The 27,238-nt window shown below is 43.3% G+C and overlaps 1 protein-coding gene across 2 annotated transcripts in view; it reads left to right on the top strand.

Annotated features, from left to right (window-relative positions):
- The window catches only part of erbin (erbb2 interacting protein), a 60,865-nt gene extending 49,229 nt beyond the window's left edge, over positions 1–11,636 (top strand). The window contains exons 18-27 of one of the 2 annotated variants that reach the window (XM_079657252.1): positions 47–220; positions 1,200–1,317; positions 1,405–1,579; positions 2,492–3,995; positions 4,652–4,795; positions 6,120–6,173; positions 6,276–6,443; positions 8,547–8,639; positions 8,763–8,837; positions 8,947–11,636. In XM_079657252.1, the coding sequence (XP_079513378.1) occupies positions 47–220; positions 1,200–1,317; positions 1,405–1,579; positions 2,492–3,995; positions 4,652–4,795; positions 6,120–6,173; positions 6,276–6,443; positions 8,547–8,639; positions 8,763–8,837; positions 8,947–9,054 (2,613 nt within the window). In that variant the 3' untranslated portion in view covers positions 9,055–11,636. The remainder of the gene's footprint in view (positions 1–46; positions 221–1,199; positions 1,318–1,404; positions 1,580–2,491; positions 3,996–4,651; positions 4,796–6,119; positions 6,174–6,275; positions 6,444–8,546; positions 8,640–8,762; positions 8,838–8,946) is intronic. The other variant, XM_079657253.1, reaches the window with a different exon arrangement.
- Positions 11,637–27,238: the final 15,602 nt, after the last annotated feature.

Here is a 27,238-nt window from a genome sequence, read left to right as displayed (position 1 = left end):
GTACACAGGTGAAGGAATATTTGTAATACATTTGTTTTCTTTTTAGGTGATTGAAGCTCCCTATCCCAATGGCACAGTATCAGACATTGAACCCTCCATCACATATGGCCAAAACTCCTCTTCCACAGAATGGAAAGACACTTCAGACTCTTACAGCTCTCACAGAGTCCCTCTCAAAACTGCAGGGGGCTCTATGATGAACCATGAGGACACACTGGAGGTACTTTTAACTCTTTCATCCTCCCAATTTCAAATTCAACAAGTACATTATTAGGGTTGGGTATCGTTGGGATTTTTTGATTCAGGTTCTGCTTTTTTTTTTATATATTTTGAAAAATATATTTATGAAAACATTTAGTCATATCTTTATTCATATTTACAAATTACTTCATACTTTAGTTGCTGTTATTGAATACAATTATATTAAAATCATCTCTGTATTGTTTTTGCATTCACAAGTTAGTTCTAAGTGGTACAATTTGAAAATGTACAATTCCCCCAGTCTCCTCTGCTGTTACACTGCAACCTGCCTGTGTGACACAGAGTCCAACCACAGTCTGTGTCCAACATGTACTGCAATACAAATGTTACAGCTGCCCAACCGCTTCACTGTTTGGAAAGTCATAAATCCTATTTTCATTAAAAAAAAAGTACTTTCTATACCATAATTCATAAACAATGTGGGACGAATAAAAAATATTCTGATCTGATTCTGACTCCCTCTGCTCCTCCGAGTCTGCCTCACAGTTCGTGGATGTGAGGACACAGACAGACGGAGGCTGCTTTACGTCATAGAGGAAATGGCGGTCAATATGACAACATAGGAGCTAAAATGCTTAATAACCTTCATTACGTATGAGAGAAGGACCATTAGATAGGTTGATAAAGATGAAGCTGTGTGTAGAAAGAGAAAAAGGGCTTGGCCTCCTGTCCTCATAACTGTTATTATCCCGGTACCAGACAATTGTCATTTGTTCTTACTTGCTTCCCAACTCTGGTGCTCGCTACATTTCCCACTCACCCCCGTCTAACAGTACAGAAAGCAGCGAGATACATTTCCTATATTTTCCTACATATCAATAAGCAGAACCGAAATTAACATTTCTAAACGATACCGATGGAATCTAAATTTTGGAATCGGATTTCGGTACCAAACCTTACACATTATACACATTTTAAATTATTGTTTTTATACTCAGGATTCTGAGGAGCTTTCTGATGAAGAGGCAGAGATGAAAGTGGCTCAGATGAGACCCCCTCTAATTGAGATCTCCATCAACCAGCCTAAAGTGGTGACTCTAAGTAAGGAGAAAAAAGGTAAAAGTGTTTTTTATTTGAAATATGTATTTAAAGTGACAGTTACTACATTTACAGTATACAAACGGCAATATTTCTGATTAACAGATGACGCAGACTCTTTGCTGGATGATACAGTTGCCAACAGCAACCAGAACAACAGCAACTGTTCATCTCCATCACGCATGTCGGACTCAGTGTCCCTGACCACAGACAGCAGTCAGGACAACTCTCTGTGCACCCCCGAGAGAGAGGCAAAGATGCCCTTCCTGCCAAAAAGCAGGTTTGTATCATTCTATAAACCTTTTAAAGAGTTTTCTTCTGCTGATGTTCAGGTGTATATCAGCATGTAGTGTCTCTACTTTAAAGAGTCCTCTCCTGCTGATGTTCAGGTGTATATCAGCATGTTGTGTCTCTACTTTAAAGAGTCCTCTCCTGCTGATGTTCAGGTGTATATCAGTATGTAGTGTCTCTACTTTAAAGAGTCCTCTCCTGCTGATGTTCAGGTGTATATCAGTCTGTAGTGTCTCTACTTTAAAGAGTCCTCTCCTGCTGATGTTCAGGTGTATATCAGTCTGTAGTGTCTCTACTTTAAAGAGTCCTCTCCTGCTGATGTTCAGGTGTATATCAGTATGTAGTGTCTCTACTTTAAAGAGTCCTCTTCTGCTGATGTTCAGATGTATATCAGTTTGTAGTGTCTCTACTGGGACATGTCTCCATGCTTTAATGTTCAAAAAGCTCTTTATTCGTCTCATACTGCCTGTGCTGCAGCACCTCTTTTCACCCTCTGTCTGAAACCAGAGCCCAGTCTGCTCTGATTGGTTAGCTGGCCGGCTCTGTTGTGATTGGTCAACCGCTTAGAGATGTCCCGTCCCTTAGCCAATCAGGTACAATGTGTTTGAGAGCTAGCCAATAGAGTGTTGGGTAGTGATGTCCCTGTATCGCAGAAGTAAACAAGAAGAAGTAAAGTCCATCGGAGGCGTTTCAGGCAGGGGGGGGGGGCGGGAGTGTGTGGGAGAGAAACTCCCTCTTGTGGAACACAGGGATTTTAGGCTTTGCAGACCATTTACATGCACACAAACCTTTAGAACACACTTTAGGAAAGGGAAACTCCAGAAAAGCAGTTAAGAGTACAGAGGAGAGTATTCCTCATGACGTCATTACATAACCTGATGTATCTACTTCTTTGTTTTAGGCATGTTGATGAGAACATGAACCAGCCTAAAGACACCACCCCTCTCCTCCATAATGGAAACGGCTCTGAAACATCCCTTCAAGCCCTTCTGAAAGCCCAACAGACCCCACCAGAGAAAATGGGGGACTATGACCTGTCCATGGAAGCCAGGCTGGCCTTCATCGAGAAGGGAATTAACAACGGCATGGGAGAAACGTACACCAAGTGGGACCAGATCAATATGAACATGTCCAAATTACCAACGGACAACATGGTGCGGCTGGACGATCTGGATCAAACCAAGAATGGTTCAGTCAACCCAGAGGACAGCAAGCAGGGCTTCAGCAATGACAACATGGAGCATTTCCTGAATGGAAACCAGCAGGTCAGTGACTGCATCATCAGTCTGGGGAACAAAAGCCAAGCGATGAGAGTGGAGACGTCTGCGGTGCATTCGGCCTCGACAGGAACGACCGCCAGCAGCGACATGTCTCTCTCTCGCAGCACTGAGGAACTGTCTCCAGAGAAGAGGTGCAACCCCCCGCAGGTGATGAAGTGTCAAAGTGTAAGCAACATGGAATCAGGAGGACTGAAGCTATTCTCCTTTGATGGGGGCGATGAGTGCTATGACACAGCAGGCATGACCAGGATGGCAGGGGCCGGCCCAGGGCCGGGGGCTCCTCAGGGCCAGAGCATCGTCAGGAGCAAGTCGGCCAGTCAGTTACTCAACGACCAGACTCTGCAGATCTACGCCGGCTCCTCCGCCTCCTCCTCAGACCTGCTGTCTTCCTCCAAGCCCCCTGCCAGCACCAGCAGATACCCCGTGTCTTCCAGCATGGCCATGGGCCCCCCCCCCCCTCAGTACAACATCCAGTACTCAAGCAGTGCCCTGCCTAAAGAGGGTCTGTGGGCCCCGAGGACGCCCATGCCTCCTGAGCAGCATGGCTACCTCCCTCCTCCTCCACACTCACTAGCCAACACCAACTACTCAAACCGTAACCAAGCCCCTCCCTACCCTCATCAGCACCAGCAGAGGGGGCCTCCCAAACCCTCCGGGGACATGTGGGCTTATTCTACTGGAGGCCAGGGCAGAAGCAGCACTCTGCAGAGGCAGAGCAGCACCGCCTCCACCGCTTCCATGGGCGACCCCAGACGCATACAGGTGCCTGACGGGGAATACATGACATACCGGGACATCCACACCCTCGCCAGGGGGCCACTGGCGATGAGCCAAGCCATGCAGAGGCCCCTCTCAGCGCGCACTTACAGTATCGACTCTCCTGGATCTTCCAGGCCTCCCTGCGCCCGGCCGCAGCCTCACGAGCTTCCAGAGAGGACCATGTCCGTCAGCGACTTCAACTACCAGCAGAGCAGCCCCAGCAAGAGGCCCGCCACCAGGGTGAAGTCTGAGCACTCGCTGCTGGAGGGGCCAGCACAGATGCCGGGGGGAGTCGGGGCGGGAAGGGTGCCAAATGACTGGAGAGACCAGGTGATGCGGCACATCGAGTACAAGAAAATGGAAAAGGTAAAAAAAAGTACTGCTGTGGTATGTGAAATGTCAGTGAATACATTTTCAGACGGGAATAGCTTTTTTGTTTCTGTAAAGGTTAACATATGGACTGTAGATTACAATGATGACTCCAACAGCACGAATACAATTGTCCTTAAGGGGAAGCCCAACAAGGATACCGTTTCATGTATTTGGTTTTGAAACCAAATAATAATAACCATAACCATTTTATTTTCAAGTGCTTTATCAGGTGCTCAAAGGTAGTTGGTTTGGGGTGAAATGAAAGCATCTCAAAGTAAAAAATCAAAAGAGATATAAAAGATTTGATGGGGGTTGGTGAGCAGTAGAGAAGGTATTATACCAACTTGAAACAAATCCAACATATACTGGCTATCAGAACCTATTCCTTTATTGGGGTCTCAAACCTGGGCAAACAAAACGAAAACTATGTGGATATTTAGATGGGATGAACCTTTTAACATGGAGTCCGGAGTTTACCAAAGCCTACTAACCCAGCCGTGTGCACAATATTTCTGATTCTTTGCATGTGTGTGTTTTATAAGCTGTAAACCTTTTTGTTGTGTCTTTTATGTCATCACTCGTGTGGTGGATGCATGGTCTCGGCTAACATGTCCGTGTTGCCGGTTGTCCCGTGTCGTCCCTCTGTTCAGAACGCGCTGTCTCGCTCCTATAATTCCAATAACGCTCCGCTGAGCTGGTCTCACTACGGCAGCTCTAGGGATATGCATGCCAGCCAGGGGTCTCTGGTGTTTAGTGCCAGGGACGGAGGGCCCTACGGAGCGCTGGGCCTCTGTGTGAGTACTGTGACCTGAAGTCAGCTCCTTCCTGCAGCTCGTAACCAGCCGGGGCTTCCTGCTAGTTTCACATCCTTTAGAAGAAGAGTAATGTCTGTTTCCTTCTCTCCTGGGTGTTGAGAAGTGATCACTGACCCTCAGAATCTTTCACTTGTCCTTTTTTTAAGTGAAAGTATAATGTCTCTCCTAACGTCTGATTCTCATGAACACAGACCCTTCCTAGTACGTGACTGTCTCCTCCGAGTGTAAAATGGGTGGTTTGTTTTGTGTCTCCTTTTACTGTAGTGCAGTTGGACTTGTTTAAAAGGGGCCTACTTATATTTTGTACCATCATCAAATTGACTCCTAGGCTTAACTATACTTTATGCTAGAATCAGAGAAAGATGTATCTGCTGAAGTCACACTGAATGGATGAAGAATGCTGCAGAGCTTAAGATTTTCAAGTAATTATCTAAAATATTTTCCTTCAAAAAAATGTATAAGCTGTGTTTGGCAAAATGTATTGTCGACCACATGCATTAAAGTAATCTAGAAAGATTTTTCTGTCTCTTTTTTTTGCAAAGAGTTAACATTTATTAAATCTAGTGACACATTTACAGCAGTATCTTTTTCTAAATGTTCCTGGCAACATAACTGAAGCAGGCTTTTTAGCAATTTTGCTATTTATAAAGAGGCTTTTCCTTAATTAGAGTCTAAGTTGATAAAGAGATATGTTGTTTTATTTATGGTACACCCCCTTTTTAAGCCAGCCAGGTGCTCTAACATCATTATCATCATGGTGTACGTTATCCTTCAAACAACCGTGATTTTCTTCTCCTTCTAACTGCACTTGATATCCCTATTCTGCTCATTCCTCATCTTCACTTCAACTCCCTGTCACTTCAGACTCACTTCACATCCTCTCACATAGTGTGTGGGGATGAAATCTGTGTTTGCAAAAGGTAAGTGGTCAGAGGTGTGTGTTTGAGTGACTAGAAAGTGGGTATTAGAATCTGTAGAGAAGAATAAGAGGCTATGACACAATCTAAAGATAAGAGCATTGTGTAACCCCCTCCCTACTTAACATTTAAGATTCTCCTTTTCCCCCGTAAGCCAATATTTAGAATTACACGCTTCTCAGACTGTGAATAGAAACTAAGCACAATTTAATCTGATTCCTATTAGCTGTGTCCCTTTCACCTCCTTCGTTCACGACCTAATGTCATCCCTAAACATAAGAAGTGTTGGTGTCAGTGTGTACTCGTCTGTCCTGCCTGTTATCCTTGTTGTTTCAGTGCAGTGGGGTTTGGGCACTGTTGATAATCATCACTGTCTGCCCTTTCAGGACGATGTGTTTCCCCAAGGACAGCAGAGCTACACCATGGACCCTCACAGAAAAGTAGGTTCACACACACAGACATCTGGCTGCAGAGCAAGACGTGGTGGTAAAATGTGCTCATTTAAAAACTCAATCCCAACCTCATGTGTTTTTGTTTCCTAGGTGCCTTTGATGAACGGTCAGATGGGCCCCTCTGTCCGTCCTCAGGCGAGCCAGGGGTCCATGGCCCGCCACCCCTCCAGAGAGCAGCTCATTGATTACCTGATGCTCAAAGTCTCCCATCCTCCCCAGGGGCCGCCGCGTATCCCGCCTGATGCTCTGCAGCAAGAGGTGAGGCATGGGGTAGAACTACTTGAAACACTGAACTGTTAAAAGCGTTTTATATTTTCATGATACTCTTTATTAGATGTCTTTATTGGCTGAGCTGAAGCTTGGTTAAAGTAAGAGTTCCACAGTTTGAGGCTGTCTGATGTTTGATTACTTTCTTGCAGAGCATTGGAAGAGAATATTAATACTCTAGTGCAGTGGTTCCCAACCTGGGGGGGCAAAGATCGCAGGGGGGGCTCCAGGCCTCAGATGATTTGAGGCCAAATATCATAGTTAGACTTTTTTTTCCCTTTTTTTCTTTTTCATAATTTTCTCTTTTTTTCAAATAATTGTAAAGCAATACATGATTGTCACTGAAAGACTTGTCTCTACATTACAATAAAATATAAAAAAATATTGATTAATTCATTTTTAATATAAATTCAAGTTGGTAGCTATTAAAGGCATAAAAAGACAGACATGTATCATTCTTTCTTAATAGAAATGTTTCTTCTGCCCGTAAAGTGTCCAACCCAGGGTTTTCTGGATAAGCGCATTTTTAAAACATAGTCATTGTCCATGCCAGTTTCAGTTGGATTATTTGTCACAGTTGCTCCGATCAGATCGGTCTCCTCCATTTTGTAGATTATTTACGACTTTTGAATCCACATAAACACATCTTAAAAAATTATTTCCATGTAAAAAAAGTCACAGTTTTTCGTAAAACTGTTGAAATATAAGACTATGAAAAATACACAACTAAAAAGACTACAAATCCCAGAGTCGCGTAAGTGATGTCATAACTGATGTCACAATTGTTTTCCTCCACCAAATAAGAGATAGATAAGATAACTTTAACAAGATGCCTGTGTGCTTAGTACCAGGTTGTAATCATACCAGCAATGGGTCTTGCTCGTTCTTTCGCTTCCCGTCTGATGAAAGGACCAGGCGTGGCTGGATCAAGTTAGCTACCTAGCAAGTAACTAGCACGTTAGTTAGCATTACAGTCTCAGCCTTGTCATTTTTATTAGCCTTAACATGAAGTGACATTAAGTTACCCAAAATATTAAAAAGTAAGAGTAGTAGTCATATTTTGTGAACCCTTTGAAGAGTACTGTCACACCGGTGTGATCATTCTATAATACACAATTTAAGCCCGGGGGAGAAATGCTAACGCTACATTAGCATCGGCAATCTTTTGTACTTCATGCTATCTGCACAAATGGTTGACATTAAACATTAAAAAGACCAGGCAGTTCAGAGAGAATCAAACGAAGACAGGCAGCAGCTTTGCATGACATTCTCCTGGACGTGTTTCATTGTGGTGATAGTGAGGGTAGTCAATCCCTTGTTTAGCAAGACAGTAGTGACGGCCATCTTGGTGAGGTGTGTTGTTGTGCAAGACCAGACATGTAGTTCTTTGAGCGTTTCAAACAAAAAAATGTGTTACTTCACAGTTTTACTCCACCATTTTCTTTTTTTGACTGGCAAAATTATCTCTTAAATTGACAAACATCCAATGTTTAATTCGTGGCACAATTCAAACGGGATCGAAAGATAATCTTTCTCTCTCCATTGACTTCAATACATATTTTTTCCGAAATAAGGTCCCATGGAGGTCCACCGGAAGGGCAGGGACTTCGCCTCTCTATTAATCCTGAGTCCAATAACCATCAAAGTCACTCCAATAGTGCTCCTTAATTACGCTTTCATCCTCCTTTAACAAAATACTTCACATTCATCCAGTTTGTGACAGTAGTTGTAGCATTTTTGAGACGTTTAAACTTAAATTACCGCTGGGGGCGCAACTTCCAACAGGAGCAACTTCCAACAGGAGTCATTTGGGGGGGCTCTTGGGAAAAAAGGTTGGGAACCACTGCTCTAGTGGATCTGATATGCAACTTCTTCTTAGGAACTTAGGAAATGCATATTGACTTTGTTGCTGAAAGGCTGAACTATTATCTTAAGGGAGTTTTAAGTAAGTAAGAATCAAATATTCATTTCCGAGAGTTTTGTTTCTCAAAGAGCTGTCAAGTCATTTAAAAAAGAGATCCTGTGTGGTTTTTCAAGCATACTGTAGGTCAATTGTGTGATTAACAGTAAATTACTAATGTGGGTTGGTTTCAGTTTCGTGTGAAAGTGGAGAAAAATCCAGAGCTTGGTTTCAGTATATCAGGAGGAGTGGGAGGTCGGGGAAATCCTTTTCGCCCAGACGACAATGTAAGTCAAATAGTTATAATACCATACTCAAAGAATGCCATTTATTCAATGATTTGTTATTTTAGAAGAAACTGATGTGTGATTTGCATAATTAACAATGATCCTTTGTGGGTCTGATTTAAGGGTATATTTGTGACGAGAGTTCAACCTGAGGGGCCGGCATCTAAGATTCTTCAGCCTGGAGATAAAATCCTCCAGGTATTTTGCCATCTGACAAAACATCACAGAAATATCATTGCATTCTTGGCGATTAGTTAAAGCTTTATCAAGATGTTCTCTATGTTAACCAAAATGCTGTCTCTTCCAGGCGAACGGCTACAGCTTTGTGAATATCGATCACGGGAACGCAGTGGCCCTCCTGAAGACTTTTCCTAACACTGTGGACATGATTATCGTAAGAGAAGCGCAGGCATAGACTGAACCTGACCTCTGAAGCTGAGGGACACGAGGCAAACGGAGACATTAATGTTGACTCTCATATTTTTGTACGCAGAGGACACTGACATGCCGGGACTATTTATAGCAGAGCCTTGATTTACGGGGAAAACCACTGAATGTAGTGGATCAAAGTGAAACGAGTACGAGTCCTCAAAAGGCCATCACTGTGGTATATATATTTTTATACAAAAGAAGCTGAAGATGTGACCTGATGCAAATAATTACTGTGGTCTCTGTACAGATCATCTTTTCGTTTTTCTTCTTTTGTCCACAACTCAGAAGTCCTTGATCATGAATGAGGTTTCATTTATGCAGATTGACATGAATTGACCACTCCCTCGCCTTTTTTTTTTAAAACTTTTAATCTAAGATGTTGAAATCTGGTCGGCCCTGCGATCTTTTATGGAGGACGATGTTACGTGCTTTTCTTGTGGAGACGAATGTAGATCAAGGAAGTGATTTGATTTTGTTTTTCGGAGAGATATCGTTTGATCCAGCCCTGCTTCCATAAACCTGTGAACACACGACGCTTCCACAGGAATATCCTCACGGCTCTGCACACCTTCCCTACACACCACTACCTGCGCTGTGTGGAAGACAATCCTTGGCAATATGAATGAATCACAGCTTCTCGGATGTTGCGGAAATGGGAGACGGGAGGTGTTAGCTCAGCCTTAATCTGTTCAGTCGGAAGCTTTAGTTTGAAGCTGAAGTTCAACATTTTGGGACATTTTCTGAGAGAAGTTTGAAGCACTTGCAGTGACCGTACGACAGAAAGAGCTGCACGTGTTTCCCAAAATGTTGGAACTCTTCCTTTAAGCGTAGAAAGACGTGGCGGGTGTGCTAGTGAACCAAAGCAAGTTTGTGGACAGGGAGAGTGCAGGATATTGAAAAGATATTTGAATAAGAACAGGTCAACGTTTCACTCGTGTGTTTTTATTTCTTAAGGGCTTCATCTTTCAGGCAGCCATTGGGGAGATGAACGTTTTATTTTGCAGGGGTTTCAACATCTTTCAGTTTTTACATGGGAGAAGACCACAGTTTGCCTTTTGTGTCTATGAAATGATGTTTTAATCACGCTTCTTACTCATCACTTTGGAACCGTTTCTCAATATGTTTTCTTTGCTGTACAGAGAGTAGAGCTGGGAGAAACAAGTTGTCAAGTGCCATAGACCTGGAACTGTTTGAGCAGGGGAGGACCCCAGAACCCGAGCAATACTCACATAATCACAGCATTTGCAGCATCATGGCTTCAAAGCAATACTAAAGCCTTTATTTTCAAAAAGATCATCAGATAGCATTTTTTTAAACACAATCTTTAGTAATCACCAATGATTTTACATAATTTTTATATTGTGAAAACATGTTTTTTTTCTAATGACATAGCACAAGAAATATAAACAGTGCTTAACAAAAGATTTCTCTGCGTTGTGTAAAAGTGAAAGATGGTGTCACTTTGTCCAATGCGTTTGACTGTGTGTCGCTTAGATTACCATAGCTCCTCACGTTCATTTGTGCAAAAATAATCCACTTTAAAAATCGAATTGAGTCAAAGCTACTTCTCAGATCATTCCTAATGTTTGTCACATGTAGGAAAATGTGTTTTAAAAGCAGCATTATGTCACTTCGTATTCTCTGTGCACATCTCCGTTAATATTCTTTCACTGGTAAATAACTCTTGAGTGAGACGTGTTTCCACAACAAACGGGAATGATAAAAGTCACTAAATAATGGGCCCTTCAATTCCAACAACACATTTGTGACCACTGAATTATTTGTACAAAATTTAGTGTTTTATCCTAATGCACATGGCATTCCCTCAACTTGTTTACAGTAGATTGTGGCCTCTACTGATCCCATGTGTAGTTAAATAGATTTATATTTTATGCGTGTGGCACTGTTGAACCAAATTTAAACACTGTGGTAGTTCACAAAATGAAATATACCTTTTTATATAATAGTCCAAATATTTAAAGGTAGTTCTAAGTGAAGCTGTACCCTTAATTTTTTAACTGAATCTAGAATTTGTAAATTGTATCCACATGAAAATGAAATGATTTCCTAAATGTCTCACAGAGCGTAGTATTTCACACAGATGATTTGTTTTTATTATTTGTATTAATTTCTTGGTGATTTCTGTTGACTTTGAGGGGATTTCTGCGGTAATGGTCACTTTATATTCATGGCAAAAAAACATAGAGACATGGTAGAAAATCTAGGGAGAAAAAAACATTTCTTCATTCATGTCGCTCGTTTCTTACGCTCCCGTATCGTTCTTATTTATTTAGCAGCCTTCTTTGGTTTTTAGACCTCACTAATCAAATTGTAAATATCTTAAAAAATTGAGAAAATAATTAATGACGGCATTAGTGACTTGCGATTGTAAAACCAGCAATAAATTGCAATGCAGAGGCACTGGTTTTAATGTATAGCTAGTATTTCTAAGTTTCTCTGGAAACAGTGAGATGATGATTGAAATGCATTTATCCAACATTCCAGATTTTGTACATAATTACCTGTTTCTGAAGTAACCTGTGGAAAATAAACGAATGCTCTTTAGCAACGGTTCTTCTGTCTTCATTTCATCCTTTGCAGTAAATGAATAACACACTGCATAAGGACAGTGCAAACACCAGGGGGACTGTGAGGCATCATGCACTGTAGCAGATGTACGCACTGATTCAATTAGGACCTAAAGCACCATATAACGAGTTTAATTCCAATATACTGGTAAATGTTGCTGTCAACATTTACCTAAAGCTGAAGGATTCGGTGAAGTAACTCAGTAGATTTACTCAAATACTTATGTTACTTTGTATTTCTACCCGACTACAATTCAGAGACAAATCGTGTACTTTTACTCCACTACATGTATTTAATACCTTTTTAGTTACTTTATAGATTTAGATTAATGATGTGAAATATAATCAAGTCTTAAATCAGACTTTAGTTCCACCTGGAGTAAATTCATAAGCTACCCTGCAGTATACAAAGTCATTCAAACTAGCTGCACCTTTACCATCTTTGAGAACAATTTAAAGATCATTATAAAACATATCATATATATTATTCTGACATGGACCAATCTGCTCAATGACTACTTTTACTGTCGCTACTTTAACTATATTTTGATGATAATACTTTTGTACTTTTAGTTGAGTAACATTTTGATTGCAGGACTTTTACTGTAACAAAGTATTCCTACGCTCTGATAATTCTACTTTTACCTCAGTAAAATCGGAGTACTTCTCCCACCTCTGTAAGGATTGCAATGTGTCGAATAAGGTAACGTTTTACAAACATGATTCATTTTTTTTAAAACAAACGTCCAGATGTTAATGGAAGTGTGTGTAGCAGTCTTCCTGCCTGTTTCTTTAATACAGAGGTTGTGTTTAGTCAGTCTTACACACTGATGAACCCATTTCAAACTCTCAACATGCTGATGGCATTGTAAAGTGGATCTCCTGAGGCAGGAAATGTATTTCTCTACACACTGGTGAAATTAATTTGTGACCACATGTCCCTCTGGAGGAGCTCCTTTCGACGCTCCTCCTTCGCGTCGAAAGGAGCCAGTTGAGGTGGTTCGGGCACCTAGTTAGGATGCCACCTGGGCGCTTCCCTAGGGAGGTGTTCCAGGCACGTCCAGCTGGGAAGAGACCAAGGGGTAGACCTAGAACCAGGTGGAGGGATTATATCTCTTTGCTGGCCTGGGAGCGCCTTGGGATCCCCCAGTCAGAGCTGGTTGATGTGGCCAGGGAAAAGAAAGTTTGGGGCTCTCTGCTGGAACTGCTACCTCCGCAACCCTACCACGGATAAGCGGGATAAGGTGGATGGATGGATTTATGGATGGATGGATGGATGTCCCTCTGGCGCCACCCTGTGGTCAGACTTTGTCTTTCAGCTGTTTCCTGCCTTGTGTTATCCAAGAATAGCCCTAAATTTTCTACATTTTTCATTCTTACAATGTTTTTTGTAATGATCATAACATCTTCACATCCTCGGGTGGCAATAAACTTTATTGCATGTGTGCATCCTTTTTGTTTCTCGTTTAAACCAAAAGTACTGGATAATGAATGAATGTTATATTACACAAAACAGCTTTGGGTCAGGCCAACAACCTTTGCTGTGATATCTCAACATACCACAGCCTGTCAGAGCCGTTTCCTCACTGTACTGGTAGGTATGTGTAAACTACATTTAAACGTCTCTTGATTGATTCTTAAAGTATATTTAGATTTGTGTTGATGGAAAATGTAGAGATAATTTAGTATTGTGTGTATCTGTGTGTTTTGACTTCTCTCTCATCATTTTACCTTCTCAGGATATACTGTATGTCAAAGCTTTAATCTGGATATGCTTCAAAAAACATTTGTTCTGGGTTTTACAAATAATCCAAAGACTCAGTGCTTAGCAGATTTAGCAGCAATTTAGCCACTATATTGTATGACACCGGCAGTTAATACACTTTTAAAATGCTGCAGATTATCCCAACATCACTGAAGTTAAAAAAAAAAACATCTCACAACAGAAAGATGACTTTAAACCAGGTCCGGGTGTTTTATTGAAGTCAACAACAAAACAGGGACAGTGAGAGATTATGCTGACGCAGCGTGTTCAGTGGAGCGCTTTGATCTGGCCTGCATCCCCCCTCAGGAGACCCAGACTTCCAGAAACATTGTTTGCCTTTTGCAAGAGTTCAGCATATGTTAACTTTTTAAGTGTCTAATGCTTTTCTTTGTAATCTTAAATTACTTACATAGACTGAAACACAGAGGATATATCTCTTCAGCTCTCTTGCAAAGGTCAGCCTGGACAGAACACTGTGTCTCTGGATGAGAAATGAACAAGACGTGTTAAGAGTAAAATAGAATGAGCAACAATTAGAATTGTTAAAAAAAGTTAAATTAAGACTTGCAGGAAATGTCATTGAGTGATGTCATTGATTGATACCCCTGTCTGATCTCCATCTTGTCCTGAAGGTCGGCTGGGAGCACACCCCCTTGAGTTGTCAAGGTAACCCTGCATGTGCTTTATGTCAGTCTGAAGCTCACACTCACCTTTAAGTGCACGGTGAACAGCAGGGAACAGGTGGTGGAGAGCAGAGAGAAATATACATAATGGTTAGTACAAATAAAATGGCTGAATATCGATGTGTGTATGGATGAGTGTTGCTTACAGGATGCAGATAGTTTACATAAAACATATATTTGCTTATTTTATATCCTACTCTACTGTTTCTATCCACAGTGAATCGCAGCAGCTCAGGTGGTGGAGAAAAGAGAAGGAAATATATCAACTGGTGAGTAAGACAAATAATATTCCAATTTTGAATCAATTTTATCACATGGAGAACCAGTTTACACGACAACATTATTTTTCTAGTACTTACCTGGCGAGTGGCAGCATTCTCTGAATTGAAAAGCAAGTATTACATTTATAAAGAGAAACTTGAATTAGTGATAATATGAAGGAAACAGGAGAAGTATATGCAGTAGATTTATTTTTAGTTTGGGTCAGAATCTCGTACTCACGTTTGTTGTCCGTGGTGTACAGCTGCGGCTCAGGAGATGGAGTCTGATAAACGTAAGGTTAGTAAAACATTTATTTGATTTATTTAAAAAGTATGGATAAGCATACTGATTGAATAAACCGATTAACAATCCAATAACACTTATTTCCTAGTTTGACATTGTAGACTTGACCTGACACGCGTCAGAAGGAAGATCCTACCTTCTCGACCACATCGAACAACAGCGTTTATCTGTGAATTACTGAACAAGTTATATTATATGAACAATTAGATATTGCATACAGTTTGTAGGTAGGTTACATGATAATACTTTCTGTGTTTTTATACTATAGACCAGGGGTCGGCAACCCCTGGCACGCGTGCCAGCATTGGCACGCGGCACCGTAACCAGTGGCACACTAGGAATAAGTGGAAAATGTGTGCAAAAATATTTAAATTGTATTTTCGGATCCTGAACGAGACCGCCGCCAGAGCGCGTCTCCCCGTTACCTGCAGAAGGAAGCCATGCACGTAACGCAGCCCAGCTCTCTTTAACTCCAGGTGACTTTCTGCCGCTTTCCTCTGTGGTGCAGTGCTGATCGTTTCACCACGGAGGAAAGCACTTCACTAATTGCAGTACCCATAAGGAGCTGTACAAATGCCGCAGGTTTTGTGTGGCTGTGTATTTAGTTGAAAGCCCAGTGGCGATCTGCTCATCTCTCATCGAAATAATATGCTACAAAGGGGCGGACTGGCCATCTGTGTGTTGAACTTTCTTGTCGGCTCCCAGACCGTAGTCGAGGAGGGCAGAAGCAACAAGCTTCAGGTTCAATAACCAACTTTAGCTTAAATGACTGGAGAGAGGCGAGCTCTTCTTGGGAGGCCGTTGCATTTATTTAGCTGTTCTTCTGTTTCACAAAATACATCACAGACCTCTGTTTTTCTGCTGCCTCGTTTTCTCGTTTCACTTCCAGAAACATACACGTTCCCTCACTGTCGCTCTACCATCCACACATGCACAAGCCACACCTCTCTCTCTCTCTCGCTCTCTCTCTCTCGCTCTCTCTCTCTCTCTCTCTCTCTCTCTCTCTCTCTCTCTCTCTCTCTCTCTCTCAAATTCAAATTCAAAGGGGCTTTATTGGCATGAAAGTTAAATTAAACAATGTTGCCAAAGCATCACAACACAAAATAATTAACAACATTAACATACATTTCAAATGTTGACATATTATTGATGATATGTATATATATACAGTGATGCAATTACGTGTGTGTGTGTGTGTGTGTGTGTGTGTGTGTGTGTGTGTGTGTGTGTGTGTGTGTGTGTGTGTGTGTGTGTGTGTGTGTGTGTGTGTGTGTGTCATTCACTGTCCCTCAGGTTGTGGCATGTGTATACATATTGGGCAGCAAGGTGTGCCTTGTCTCCTTCTCCTAGGAGTACTCTCAGTCTTGAGAGGTCATCAACCTCCTTGAAACCTGGGATTACAGAGTTCAACTTGTTCCAGTAAATGCTCCTTACTTCGTTGAATGTTTGGCACTTCAGGAGGAAGTGCATCTCTGTCTCAGTCTCACCTGTCGTACAGTGACCACATATTCTGTTCTCTTTTGGTTGCCAGGATCTTTTGAGTCTTCCTGTTTCGATTGCCAGTTTGTGGTCACTGAGCCTGTACTTGGTTAGGATCTGTCTCTGCTTTCTATCTCTGACAGTAGAGAGATACTCTGCCAGCTCATAATCTCTGTTTAGAGCCAGGTAACATTCTAATCTACTTTGGCTTTTAGTTTCTTCTTCCCAATGTTGTAAATAGTTGTCTTTACATTGTGTTATAATGCGTTTGACTGTGATTGGTGTTTGGAGAGCAGTGTTGTTGAGAGACTGGTCAGAGTGGCTCTGAGAGGGGGCAGCTAGCCTCAGCACCAGCTGACATAGGGGACTCTTCTCTGGGGTTAGCTCTTGGCTTTGGAGGGCTTTGGAGTGGAGGGTGTCTCGGGGGCTGGACCTAAGGTGGTTAAAGAATGTCAGTGCTCTCTTTTGAGTGTTAATGATCAGTGGGTATCTGCCTAATTCTGCTCTACATGCATTTGTTGGTGTTTTTCTCTAAACACGTCAAATGTATCTGCAGAATTCTGCATGTAAAGACTCTGCTGGATGTTTGTCCCAGCGGGTATAGCTCTGGTGACTGAGTGGACCCCATACTTCACTACCGTACAGCGCAATGGGCTGGATCACACTATCAAAGATTTTGAGCCAGATTTTAATTGGAATTTGGACATTATAAAATGTTCTCTTAATTGCATTTAGAGCTCTTCTGGCTTTTTCTTTGAGTGCATTCACTGCCATGTTGAAACTTCCTGATGCTGTTATGGTTAAACAGAGGTAGGTGTAACTCATACTATGTTCGATGATATGATTATTTATGGTAAACTGGTATTTGTTCTCCTGACATCTGGGGCGTTTTTGGAAAACCATGACATTAGTTTTCTTCATATTGACTGCCAGGGCCCAGTTCTTACAGTACTGGTCTACTATGTCCAGCTGTTGTTGTAGTCCTTGTTCAGTAGGAGACAGCAGAACAAGGTCATCAGCATAAAGCAGACACTTCACCTCTCTATCTAGGAGGGAGAGGCCAGGAGCAGCACAGTGATCCAACTGAACAGCAAGTTGATTTATATATATATTAAATAAAGTGGGACTTAAATTGCAACCCTGACGAACACCTCTTCTCTGGGTGAAGAATTCAGTTTGTTTGTCTCCAATTTTAACAGCACACTTATTCCCTAAATCCTTTGATTTAACCAGATCGTACATTTTGCCCCCTCTACCACAATGTAGAAGTCTATAATAGAGCCCTTCGTGCCAAATAGAGTCAAAAGCTTTTTTTAAATCAATGAAACAATTGAATATCTTACCATGTTATGTTTGGGGTACATGTTTGTTAACTAAAGTGTGAAGGGTATATACATGGTCGGTGGTGCGGTGTTTTGGAAGGAAGCCAATTTGATTTTTACTCAAGATGGATTCTTGGTTAAGGAAATCTTGTATTTCTTTTATTTAGAATACTACAGAATAATTTCCCCAGACAGCTGCTGACACAGATGCCACAGTAGTTATTAGGGTCTGATTTGTCTCCACTCTTATGAATGGGGAAAATGAGCCCTTTGCACCAGATGTCAGGAAAACATCCTGACTGCAATATGATATTGAACAGCTTTAACACTGTACCCTGCATATCTGGGGTGCTGCATCTGAGCATTTCGTCTCTCTCTCTCTCTCTCTCTCTCTCTCTCTCTCTCTCTCTCTCTCTCTCTCTCTCTCTCTCTCTCTCTCTCTCTCTCTCTCTCTCTCTCTCTCTCTCTCTCTCTCTCTCTCTCTCTCTCTCTCTCTCTCTCTCTCTCTCTCTCTCTCTCTCTCTCTCTCTCTCTCTCTCTCTCTCTCTCTCTCTCTCTCTCTCTCTCTCTCTCTCTCTCTCTTAAAGGAACAGCGACCTCATCTCACTCTGCATGATAGATGGAGGTTGGCAGGAGGAGGCAGAGTTTGAATAGGGATGTAAAGCAATGTATTGCTGTGTACCTGGGCAGCTGCATCACTTCTTAGTGAGACACTTTGGAATGAATCCAATCTAGCGAGTTTAAGTCACACAATTACATATACTAACTAACATATCGTGGAATGGTAGACCATCAGCTCCTGTGTTCTGACGGGTAAAACTGACTGTTTTGTGAATGAAGTCTTGTGGCTTTGAGGAAAGACTAGATAGTTGCTTCACTCTCCCTTTGGAAAGGGAAGGTATATACTGGGTTAAATAATCTAAACATCGCATTGCTTTTTTGGTGGGCCTTTCTTTTTGGTAGCTAAAAAAATATGTTGCCGTTGTCCAGCCTCCATATAAATACTTTGCTTTGCTGTTGTGCTGTAACGCCTTTCTGTGTGTTGACCACAATCTACTGTAGGTAAGACCCTGACTGTCGATCAGTACCGTACAACCCCCTTCAATCTATCCAAAATAATGTTGACCTGTGGAGAAAAAACATTCAGGAGGTATCGTCATGAGATGCCTATTTCTTAGCAGGCTTAAATCAAATCAGATTTTTTGGAGGTTTTCTTGGTTCAATAAAGTTTCCTCATGTTGGATGTTATGTATTTTGAAGGTGTCCAGTGCATTGCCAATCAATTGGCGCGTAAAGGTGCTATGAGAGTCAAGGAAGAACATGGGGAGACCCAAGACAGTTAGGTCACACAGCTGATGTCGGTGGGACAACACTCCCTCAAAGTGTCCTTGATAAACAAAGAGCAGGATTCTGCGGTCTCGCGCTGACAGCTGCCGACCTAGCAGCAGGACTTCTATTCACACCATCGGAGGACTGCGGGTCCATTGTTTGTTCAGTACTAAAAGGTCGAACTCCCACAATTAAGTGTAATAATCATTTGACATGTTAACTATATCATAAACCGCTTCAAATGTTCCCTTCTGCAACATGAAAGTACCACGATATGTATCGGTCGAGTATCGTTGAGTAGTATTGGTATCGGTATCATCAAAAAGTCAACGACACGCATCCCTAGTATTGAGTAAGTATAACTGCCAGTCAAAGTCCTTCAGATGCGCCGGCCTTCTGACTGGCCTGCCTGAACTCGTGCACGGAGTGCGGGCCATCCCGTCCGGCCTCCTTTCTGCCTCTGCGCTGCTGCTCTCGTCCTGTGTTGGTTCAGGCTCACCATTCAGCTCAGCCTAAGCTACTTCCCCTGCTGCGATGTCCTCATCTAGCTCCTTGGTCATCCTGATATGTCTCCTGTTTCTTCTCAAGACCCTCCTCTGTCATTACTAAGACCTTTGCTCTACAGGTTGTATGACTGTTGCTTTGTTCCACCACCGCTTTTGCCCAGTGAGTGGTTCGATTCGCACCCTGACCCCTCTGTGCAGTTCAGGTAAGTCTTTTGCAGTCGATTTGTAGTGTTCACTTCGTCTCATTTATCTTTTTCTGACACCCTCATTCCGTCTGCTTGCTGTTGGTCTCAACAGAGCCTCACTCATAAGCAGAAGGGTTTTGGTTCGTCTCCCCATGAGCATCATTGCTGGGCTGCAGTCCGTACCTTGCAGTGAAGTGTTCCTGTGATCCAGCGTGGCTAAATAGGGGTCGCTGCCTGCTCGTTTAGCTTTAGCCATCAGCCTTTTGGTTGTTTTAACAGCCGACTCCACTTTCCCATTGCTTTGCGGGTATCCTGGAAAGGACGTTTTGTGTCCGAAGTCCCTTGACCTGCTGAAATTCCTGAACTCCTCCGATGTGTATTGAGGCCCATTGTCTGAGAACACCACATCTGGAATTCCATATCTGGCAAAGTGAGCTTTTAGTTTCTCAATCACTGTTTTAGATGTTGTATTCTCCAGATGATCCACCTCCCAGAAGTTTGTTAGATAGTCCACAGTTATTGAGTAGTCCCTGTCATTAAACATAAACACGACAGTTCCTATCTTTTCCCAGGGACGCTTTGGTGTCTCGTGTGGTCTCAGTCTCTTTTTGCTGCTTTCCTCCCCATGCACTGCATGTACTACACCAAGGCTATTCAACTACACATTCAGTTGGGCCATATTTTATAACTACAAAATTCAGCTGGGCCAGACATTCAGCGGCCTGTAAAAAGCAGGTAGTGACAGATTTTAAACCAACACATATTACTGCGATGAAAAACATGCAATTTTTATTCATTGTTCATCTAACAAAGGTAGGTCAAAAAGCGCATTAAAAACACAAAGAATTAGCATTAATTTAACAGAATCTGAAAAAAAAGTGCACAGTTGTAGCATTACATTTTTTTGCTTTAGAAGTCAAATATTCAGGTTATGTTTTTTTAACCAGGCAAATCACAAAGTGCATTTACTGAATACAATAATAGCAGTCTTAATAAATGTCCTCACATACAAAAAACACAGCTAAAGAGCTCCAAAGCAACACAAAGAGGTAGTATAGCAATACTATTTTTTCACTTTGCAAGTAATAACAAAAAAAATCATACGTTTTGGTCACATTTGACCCAGACACATTACAAAGTGCATTTAAATGAATACAGAAAGAACTGTCAAACCCTTCAGTGCACAAACCCATAACAAGGGATACGGGTAACTATATGAATGAATACTACACTACACGCCTACTATAGTAAACTAGGTGCTTACTATCACCTCATTTGTGATTTGTCATCGCTGACTTTCTCAATGGGAGAAGGGACATTTTTTGTTTTGAACAAGAGCAGTGATTTTTGGCTCATAGGATGTCAATGCAATCCTAAGACAATGGTGAAGAGTGCTGTCAGTCAGGGAGCAGCAAGTGCTACTTTTGATTGAGTTCATGTGTGAAAAGCTTGATTCACATGTGTATGTTGATCCAAACATACTGAGCACACAGATCGCTACTTTCTGAACGTTAGGGAACTGCTGTTTTTTGACATCACTCCAAAACTTCGCTGGCCCGTTAGTGCGCTGCATGTCAATAAGTTCCAGTGTATATTTCCCCTTGTCGATGCAGGGGACCACTTCCTTTGCTCTGGTTGATACGTCCCCCTCTATTGCAACAGTGAAGGGGTCTCTGGCAAAGCCCATCACCTCTGTGGGCAGAGCAAGTCCATCCAATCGACCGGCAAAGTTCTCTTTCAACCTCGCAATGAAATCTGTCATTACATCCGTGATTTGTGCCGGAGATTTGATGTGTTTGGGGAGCGTAGGAAAATGCAGTGTCCGACCCGTGCTCAAGTCGGTCGCGAAAAGGTCCAGCTTGACTTGGATCTGCTCCACAAGATCAATGAGCGTTTTGTCTCTGTTTACGCTTCAGAGTTGAGAGAGACATGTTTTAGAGTTGCTATCATAGTACCACCGTTACTAGCACCACTAGATGCATTTTCAAAAAACATGCTGCGTTGTGGTTTGGTGGTTTCTATGCAACGCGGAGTGTTGCGTTCATGGTCTGTACTAGTGTAGGAATTTGGCTACGGGAGGCTGGGCCACTCGGGAGTTGGTTCTGGGCCGCATCTGGCCCGCGGGCCGCCAGTTGAATAGGCCTGTACTACACTGTTCCATGAATGTTTTTAGTTGTGCATTCATGCCTGGCCAGTATACACCAACCCTTGATGCCTATATGTGAGGACTGAATTCTCTGCATGATATCTGACCTCAGTGCTGCAGGCACCACCACTCGCCTCCCGTCTGAAAATGACTCCATTCTGCATGCTCAGTTCATCTCTGAATTCTTTTAGCACAGGCCATCCCCGCTGAATAACACTCTTTAAGACCTGCAGTTCTGCATCTAGCTCTGTCACTCTTTGAATTGCCTGCAGTCTCTCACTGGACACTGGCAGATAATGTACCATGTTGATTGACTCCACTTCAATCTCTACTGAGCCTCTGTCCCCCTGCCCTGTAAGATAGGTTCTGCTGAGCGTGTCTGCCAGCACTAGGTGTTTTCCAGGGCAATAACGGAGTTTGATCTCATATGCTTGTAGTCTCATCAGCATGCGTTGTAGTCTCTTTGGAGCGGTTTTGTCATAATACTCTCAAGGGGCTTATGGTCTGGTTGTACTTCCACAGGCCGGCCATATGTAAACTGATGAAACCTCTCCATTCCATAGGGAACAGCCAACAGTTCCTTCTCAATTTGTGCATAGCCCTGTTCGGTTTCTGACAGTGTTCTATTGGCGTATGCAACAGGTTGTCCATTTTTGCATTAGGGCCGCTCCAAGCCTGCTCTCTGATGCATCACATTGTAATGTTAGCATGTCAGCTGGGTTATAGTATTTCAGCACAGGAGTCTGTGAGATCATCGTTGTAATCCTTTCAAAAGTCTGTTCATGCCGCTCTGCCCACTCCCATGTCACATCCTTGTGGGTCAGCTCTCGCAGAGTTTCCGATAGGTGTTAGTTGTAGCTTCTTTGGATTTAGCTTCACATTTCCAGCTTCCTGTCGTGGTCTTTCACAGCTTCATCATCTGTTTTTCCTTCCCCTACAATCAGGATGTCATCTGCAATTATCTTGATTCCTGGTAACCCCTCCAATGTTTGATTCAGCTTTCTTTGAAATATCTCTGGGGCTGGGCTTACTCCCATTGGCATGCGTAACCACCTGTAGCGGCCGAAAGGTGTGGCAAATGTTGTGAGGTAACAGCTCCACATGCCAGAATCCATCTTTCACATCACATACTGTGAACACACGTGCCACGTTCAGGTCAGGCAGTATATCTTCCATAATTGGTAATGGGTGATGACTTCTCGAGTGCTTTGTTCAGTGGCTTAGAAATACTAACATAAAATTGTAGTGCCGAGAGATAGGGAGTCAGAGGCGGTGCATCGAAGGTGCAAAGTTGTCTTTAATAGAGAGCTGCAAAGGACATGTTGTCGGGTCGCAGCCCGGGACGACAAGAGGAAGAGCCAGGAGGGCACACAATATATATAAGGAACACACAACAGGTCCGTGTGGAAACAAAACCCCAATTGTAGTTCCATGTGTGAATTATGAACCAGTGTATCAATACGTGGTCACCACACAAGCCCCCCCAGAATTCAAATATGGCAAAATAAATCCTCGCGTCCGTGGAGGAAGCACCACAGGGGCCGAGGAGGGCGGGGTCGCAATTGAGGACCGGGCCATGGAACGGGCCGACGAAAGGAGGCCGCATGAGAGGGTAGGGACCCTAACGAGGGCGAGGGCACCCCCACTGGGGGCGGGCCGGAACGGGCCGTTGTAAGGGGGCTGCAGTAGGTGTCGTGGCGAACCCAGCAGGAAAAAGCGCTGCCCGGCCGCCGGCGAAGGCACGGCGGCGGCGGGCATGAAACCTCCGGAAGGACGGAGCGGAATCCCAGGAAGGCAGGAGCAGTCACCCCGGGAGGAAGGAGCCGTGGACAGGGGAGAAGCCAGACGGAGAGCCGTCCGAAGCTGCCGTCGAGGCCAACCGTGAGCCGCGGTAAGAGGAGAGGCCAGGCAGGGTCCCGGAGCGCGCCACCCACGGGCCAATGAAGGCATGGGCGACGTCCGAAACCGCCGAGGCGAAGGAAGAGGCCAGGCAGGGTCCCGGAGCGCGCCACCAACGGGCCAATAAAGGCATGGGCGACATCCGAAACCGCCGAGGCGAGACGGGGTCCAGAAGCGTGCCACCCAGGCGCCGATGAGAGCGCGGGTGGCGTCAGAAGCCGCCGTCGAGGTGATGAAACGGCGAGAGGGTCCACACGAGGCCGACCAGACATGGTCGAACCTCCTCTCAGGCACCAGAAAAAGCTCAAAAAGGGCCGTACTGTCCACGGTCCAAAAAAGGTAGGTGAAATCGTGAGAGGATCCACACGAGGCCGACCAGACATGGTCGAACCTCCTCTCAGGCACCAGGGAAAAAAAACAAAAAAAACTCAAAAGGTCGATAGCCGTTAGCAGCTAGCCGTTAGCCGCTAGCTGGCAGCCGTCGGTAGCCGCTAGCCGTAGCCGTTAGCTAACGAGGTTAGCTGCTAGTCGTCGAAGGCTAGCGCAGCCTGGACGTGCAGCCGCACGAGCAGAAGAAAACAGCCCCAGGAGGTAGCAATCGGGTTCATCCCTACCCAGCGGGTCGTGCATTGTCTCCCTGTTGGTTGGAAGACCGATGCGGGAATGGCGAGCAACGTCCCCAGCCATTCTGCGAGGCGCGCACCGAGCCTCAGTCCGCGTGCCGGTGGCAGCAACGGACGATTCCAAAAATCCCCGGCATTTCGAGAAAGAAACCTGAGTTTCCTTTGCCGTGTTCGGGTCCGTCTCGGAAACTTCTGCGAGACTTATCACGTCAGGGTCACCAATGTAGTGCCGAGAGATAGGGAGTCAGAGGCGGTGCATCGAAGGTGCAAAGTTGTCTTTAATAGAGAGCTGCAAAGGACATGTTGTCGGGTCGCAGCCCGGGACGACAAGAGGAAGAGCCAGGAGGGCACACAATATATATAAGGAACACACAACAGGTCCGTGTGGAAACAAAACCCCAATTGTAGTTCCATGTGTGAATTATGAACCAGTGTATCAATACGTGGTCACCACAAAATACACATTCTGGTACATCTTGAGAAGAAAAATAAATAAATCTATTACTACACGACACATTCGAAGAAATGAATGCCATTGTTTTTTGTTACTTTGTTCTGAAAGCTGAACCTGCTGCTCCTCTCACAGAGAGAAGAGGGAAGAGGCTGTGTGAATTAGGCTACTTTACATTTGGATAAGGGTGGATAGCCCCCATTGTTCTGTGTGTCAAAATGAAAGACAGCCCACACACCTATCAATCATCAAACCGTGGGGTCTTATTTCATTACGTGTTGATTTCTATCAACACGTAATGTTGTATCGATGTATATAGACAGCAAAAGTATTCTCCGTCGGGACTTCCTGCAACAACACCACGCCGTTATCTTGATTCTGATTGGCCAGAAGACATGATCAAAGATGTTTTATTGAGAAGACGATCACTACGCGACAAACGTTTTCAAAAACGTTTCTGGTCTTCGGTATTTCCAGACAAGTGGCTACTGAAATCAATCTTACTTGCTGTCTGTGCAATTTACTCCGCGAGTTGGCGGACTTTATTTGGCTTACTTTAACATCATTTTTCATGGTGGGGCTAAGCCATTTCTTGGTATGGCTGTAGCCTACCCCAGCCATACCCTGGCGCTCCCACTGGTGGGATGTATGGGGCGGGCAATTCTGCGCATGCGCTAAATGCATTAAATATTTTTAACGCAATTAATTCAAAAAATTAATTACCGCTGTTAACGCGATAATTTTGACAGTTTGAAATAAAAGATAACGTGTCTGTCATTTGAATATTCAGTATTTTGGAATCAAAGTGCTTCCCTAAATAAATGTTTGTGAATGTTGGGAAAGTACTGTTTAGATTTAGCTGCAATTAGGAGTGTAAAGTAAATGTATTGCATATCAAATTGTAAAGTTGATTAAAATAATGTCATACTTTAATCCTTACTCTAACACAGTGGTTCTCAAACTTTTTCTGTCAGGCCCCCCCTTTGGAGAAAAAAAAAAGTCGGGCCCCCCCAACACAAATAATCAGGCTCAGTGGCGGCGCCAGAAATTTATTTTGGGGGTGCTGTGGGGTAGCTTGACGTTTCATAGAGGGTGCTCAAACATTTAGGGTTTCCCATTAATGTACCGGGCGCTACAGTGGAATTTTCTACTGCAACATTCCCCACGCATATACACAGTGAGACAGTTACAATGAAGGCTCGCTAATCAGCTCACGGCATAGGGTAAAGTGCTATTTTTATAGGTGGTGTGTGGACCTCACATAGGGGGGTCCGGGGGCAAGCTCCCCCGGGAAGATTTATTTTTAAATATTGAAGTTAAATGCACCAATCTGGAGCACTTTGAGAGCAAAATGAAGAGATCTATGGATACATCTCTCAACACCCATATGAAACAGAACTGTAAACAGATTTACTTTTTCTTTATGGATATTTTACAAATCACCCTTTTAAACGTTATTCTTGTTTTACTGCCATATAGTATTTCATACCTGTTTTTCATTTATTCTCTTATATATAACTATAATGATCATATAAACATGTGCCTCAGAAATAATTGATTACATTAATCGTGACCAAACCGTTTGAGACCCACTGAGATAACTTAGACTAAAGTGAACTATCTAAACACTGAGAGTCCTTTAGCTCAGGGGTTCCCAACCCCCGGTCCGCGGACCGGTACCGGGCCGTGGAGGTGTTACTGCCGGGCCGCGAAATGGCTGTGAGTTTATCGTAATATTTTCAGAATTAGATGATCACAATGATAACATATTTAAAAATATGTTATCATTGTTCATTTATGCACAGAGAAAGTTACCGGTGCGCCAATAGGAAGTGGAGCACACAGGGGACAACCGTTTAATCGCAGACTGTTATGTTTATGTGGGGAAGTGGCAGTGCATACATTATTTGAGATATATTTCGAACTCGGACTTCATTTTAAGGACATTGCGGCCAGGGGTGTAGAGCTATTTTTTTTATTTGTAAAACCTCCTTCACTTCATGAAATGGCTGCAGCATCAGGAGGCAGCCTCTGAGAAGTGCAGCACCAGCGTGTACACACAGCCTTCACTGTGTTCCCCACTGCAGGCTGCTACGTTTCACACACACACACACCGAACGGCCTGATTATTACCCCTATTAATCGTTGTATGAAGGAAATGTCCGGTAACAAAGGCACATGATGTGTGTGTGTGTATGTGCTCTGCTCAGCTCCGCTGTGTGTGTGTGTATGTTCGGTGTGTTTGTGTGTGTCCAACAATGGCATTTGTTTTCAAATTACCATGAACAGTAATTTACACACATCTGGCCAACTCCATAGGTATGTGGGTGTTCCCAAAAGAAGTTAGTTTAATCTTAATCTCGATGTAGTTCTAAATGCTGTCGGAGTGCACCGGAACGAACGCCCCGGTATGACGTTATTATGGCTGGCAAACAAGCCTAGGGGTCTCCCTGACATTTCAGTTATATCAATATGTGTACAGTGGTCCTAATTTGTTTTGATTGTATCCTGGTTTTAAACTTTGTTAATATGTTTTGGATGCATATTGCTCTATTATTTGTTACATACAATGTAACAGCCTGATATTGCCATATTAGGCTATATTATATTATATATTATATTAATAT

Source organism: Notothenia rossii (assembly GCF_949606895.1).
Source record: "Notothenia rossii genome assembly, chromosome: 11".
In the NCBI taxonomy this organism is placed as follows: domain Eukaryota; kingdom Metazoa; phylum Chordata; class Actinopteri; order Perciformes; family Nototheniidae; genus Notothenia; species Notothenia rossii.
This window is presented reverse-complemented; position numbering and strand designations above follow the sequence as displayed.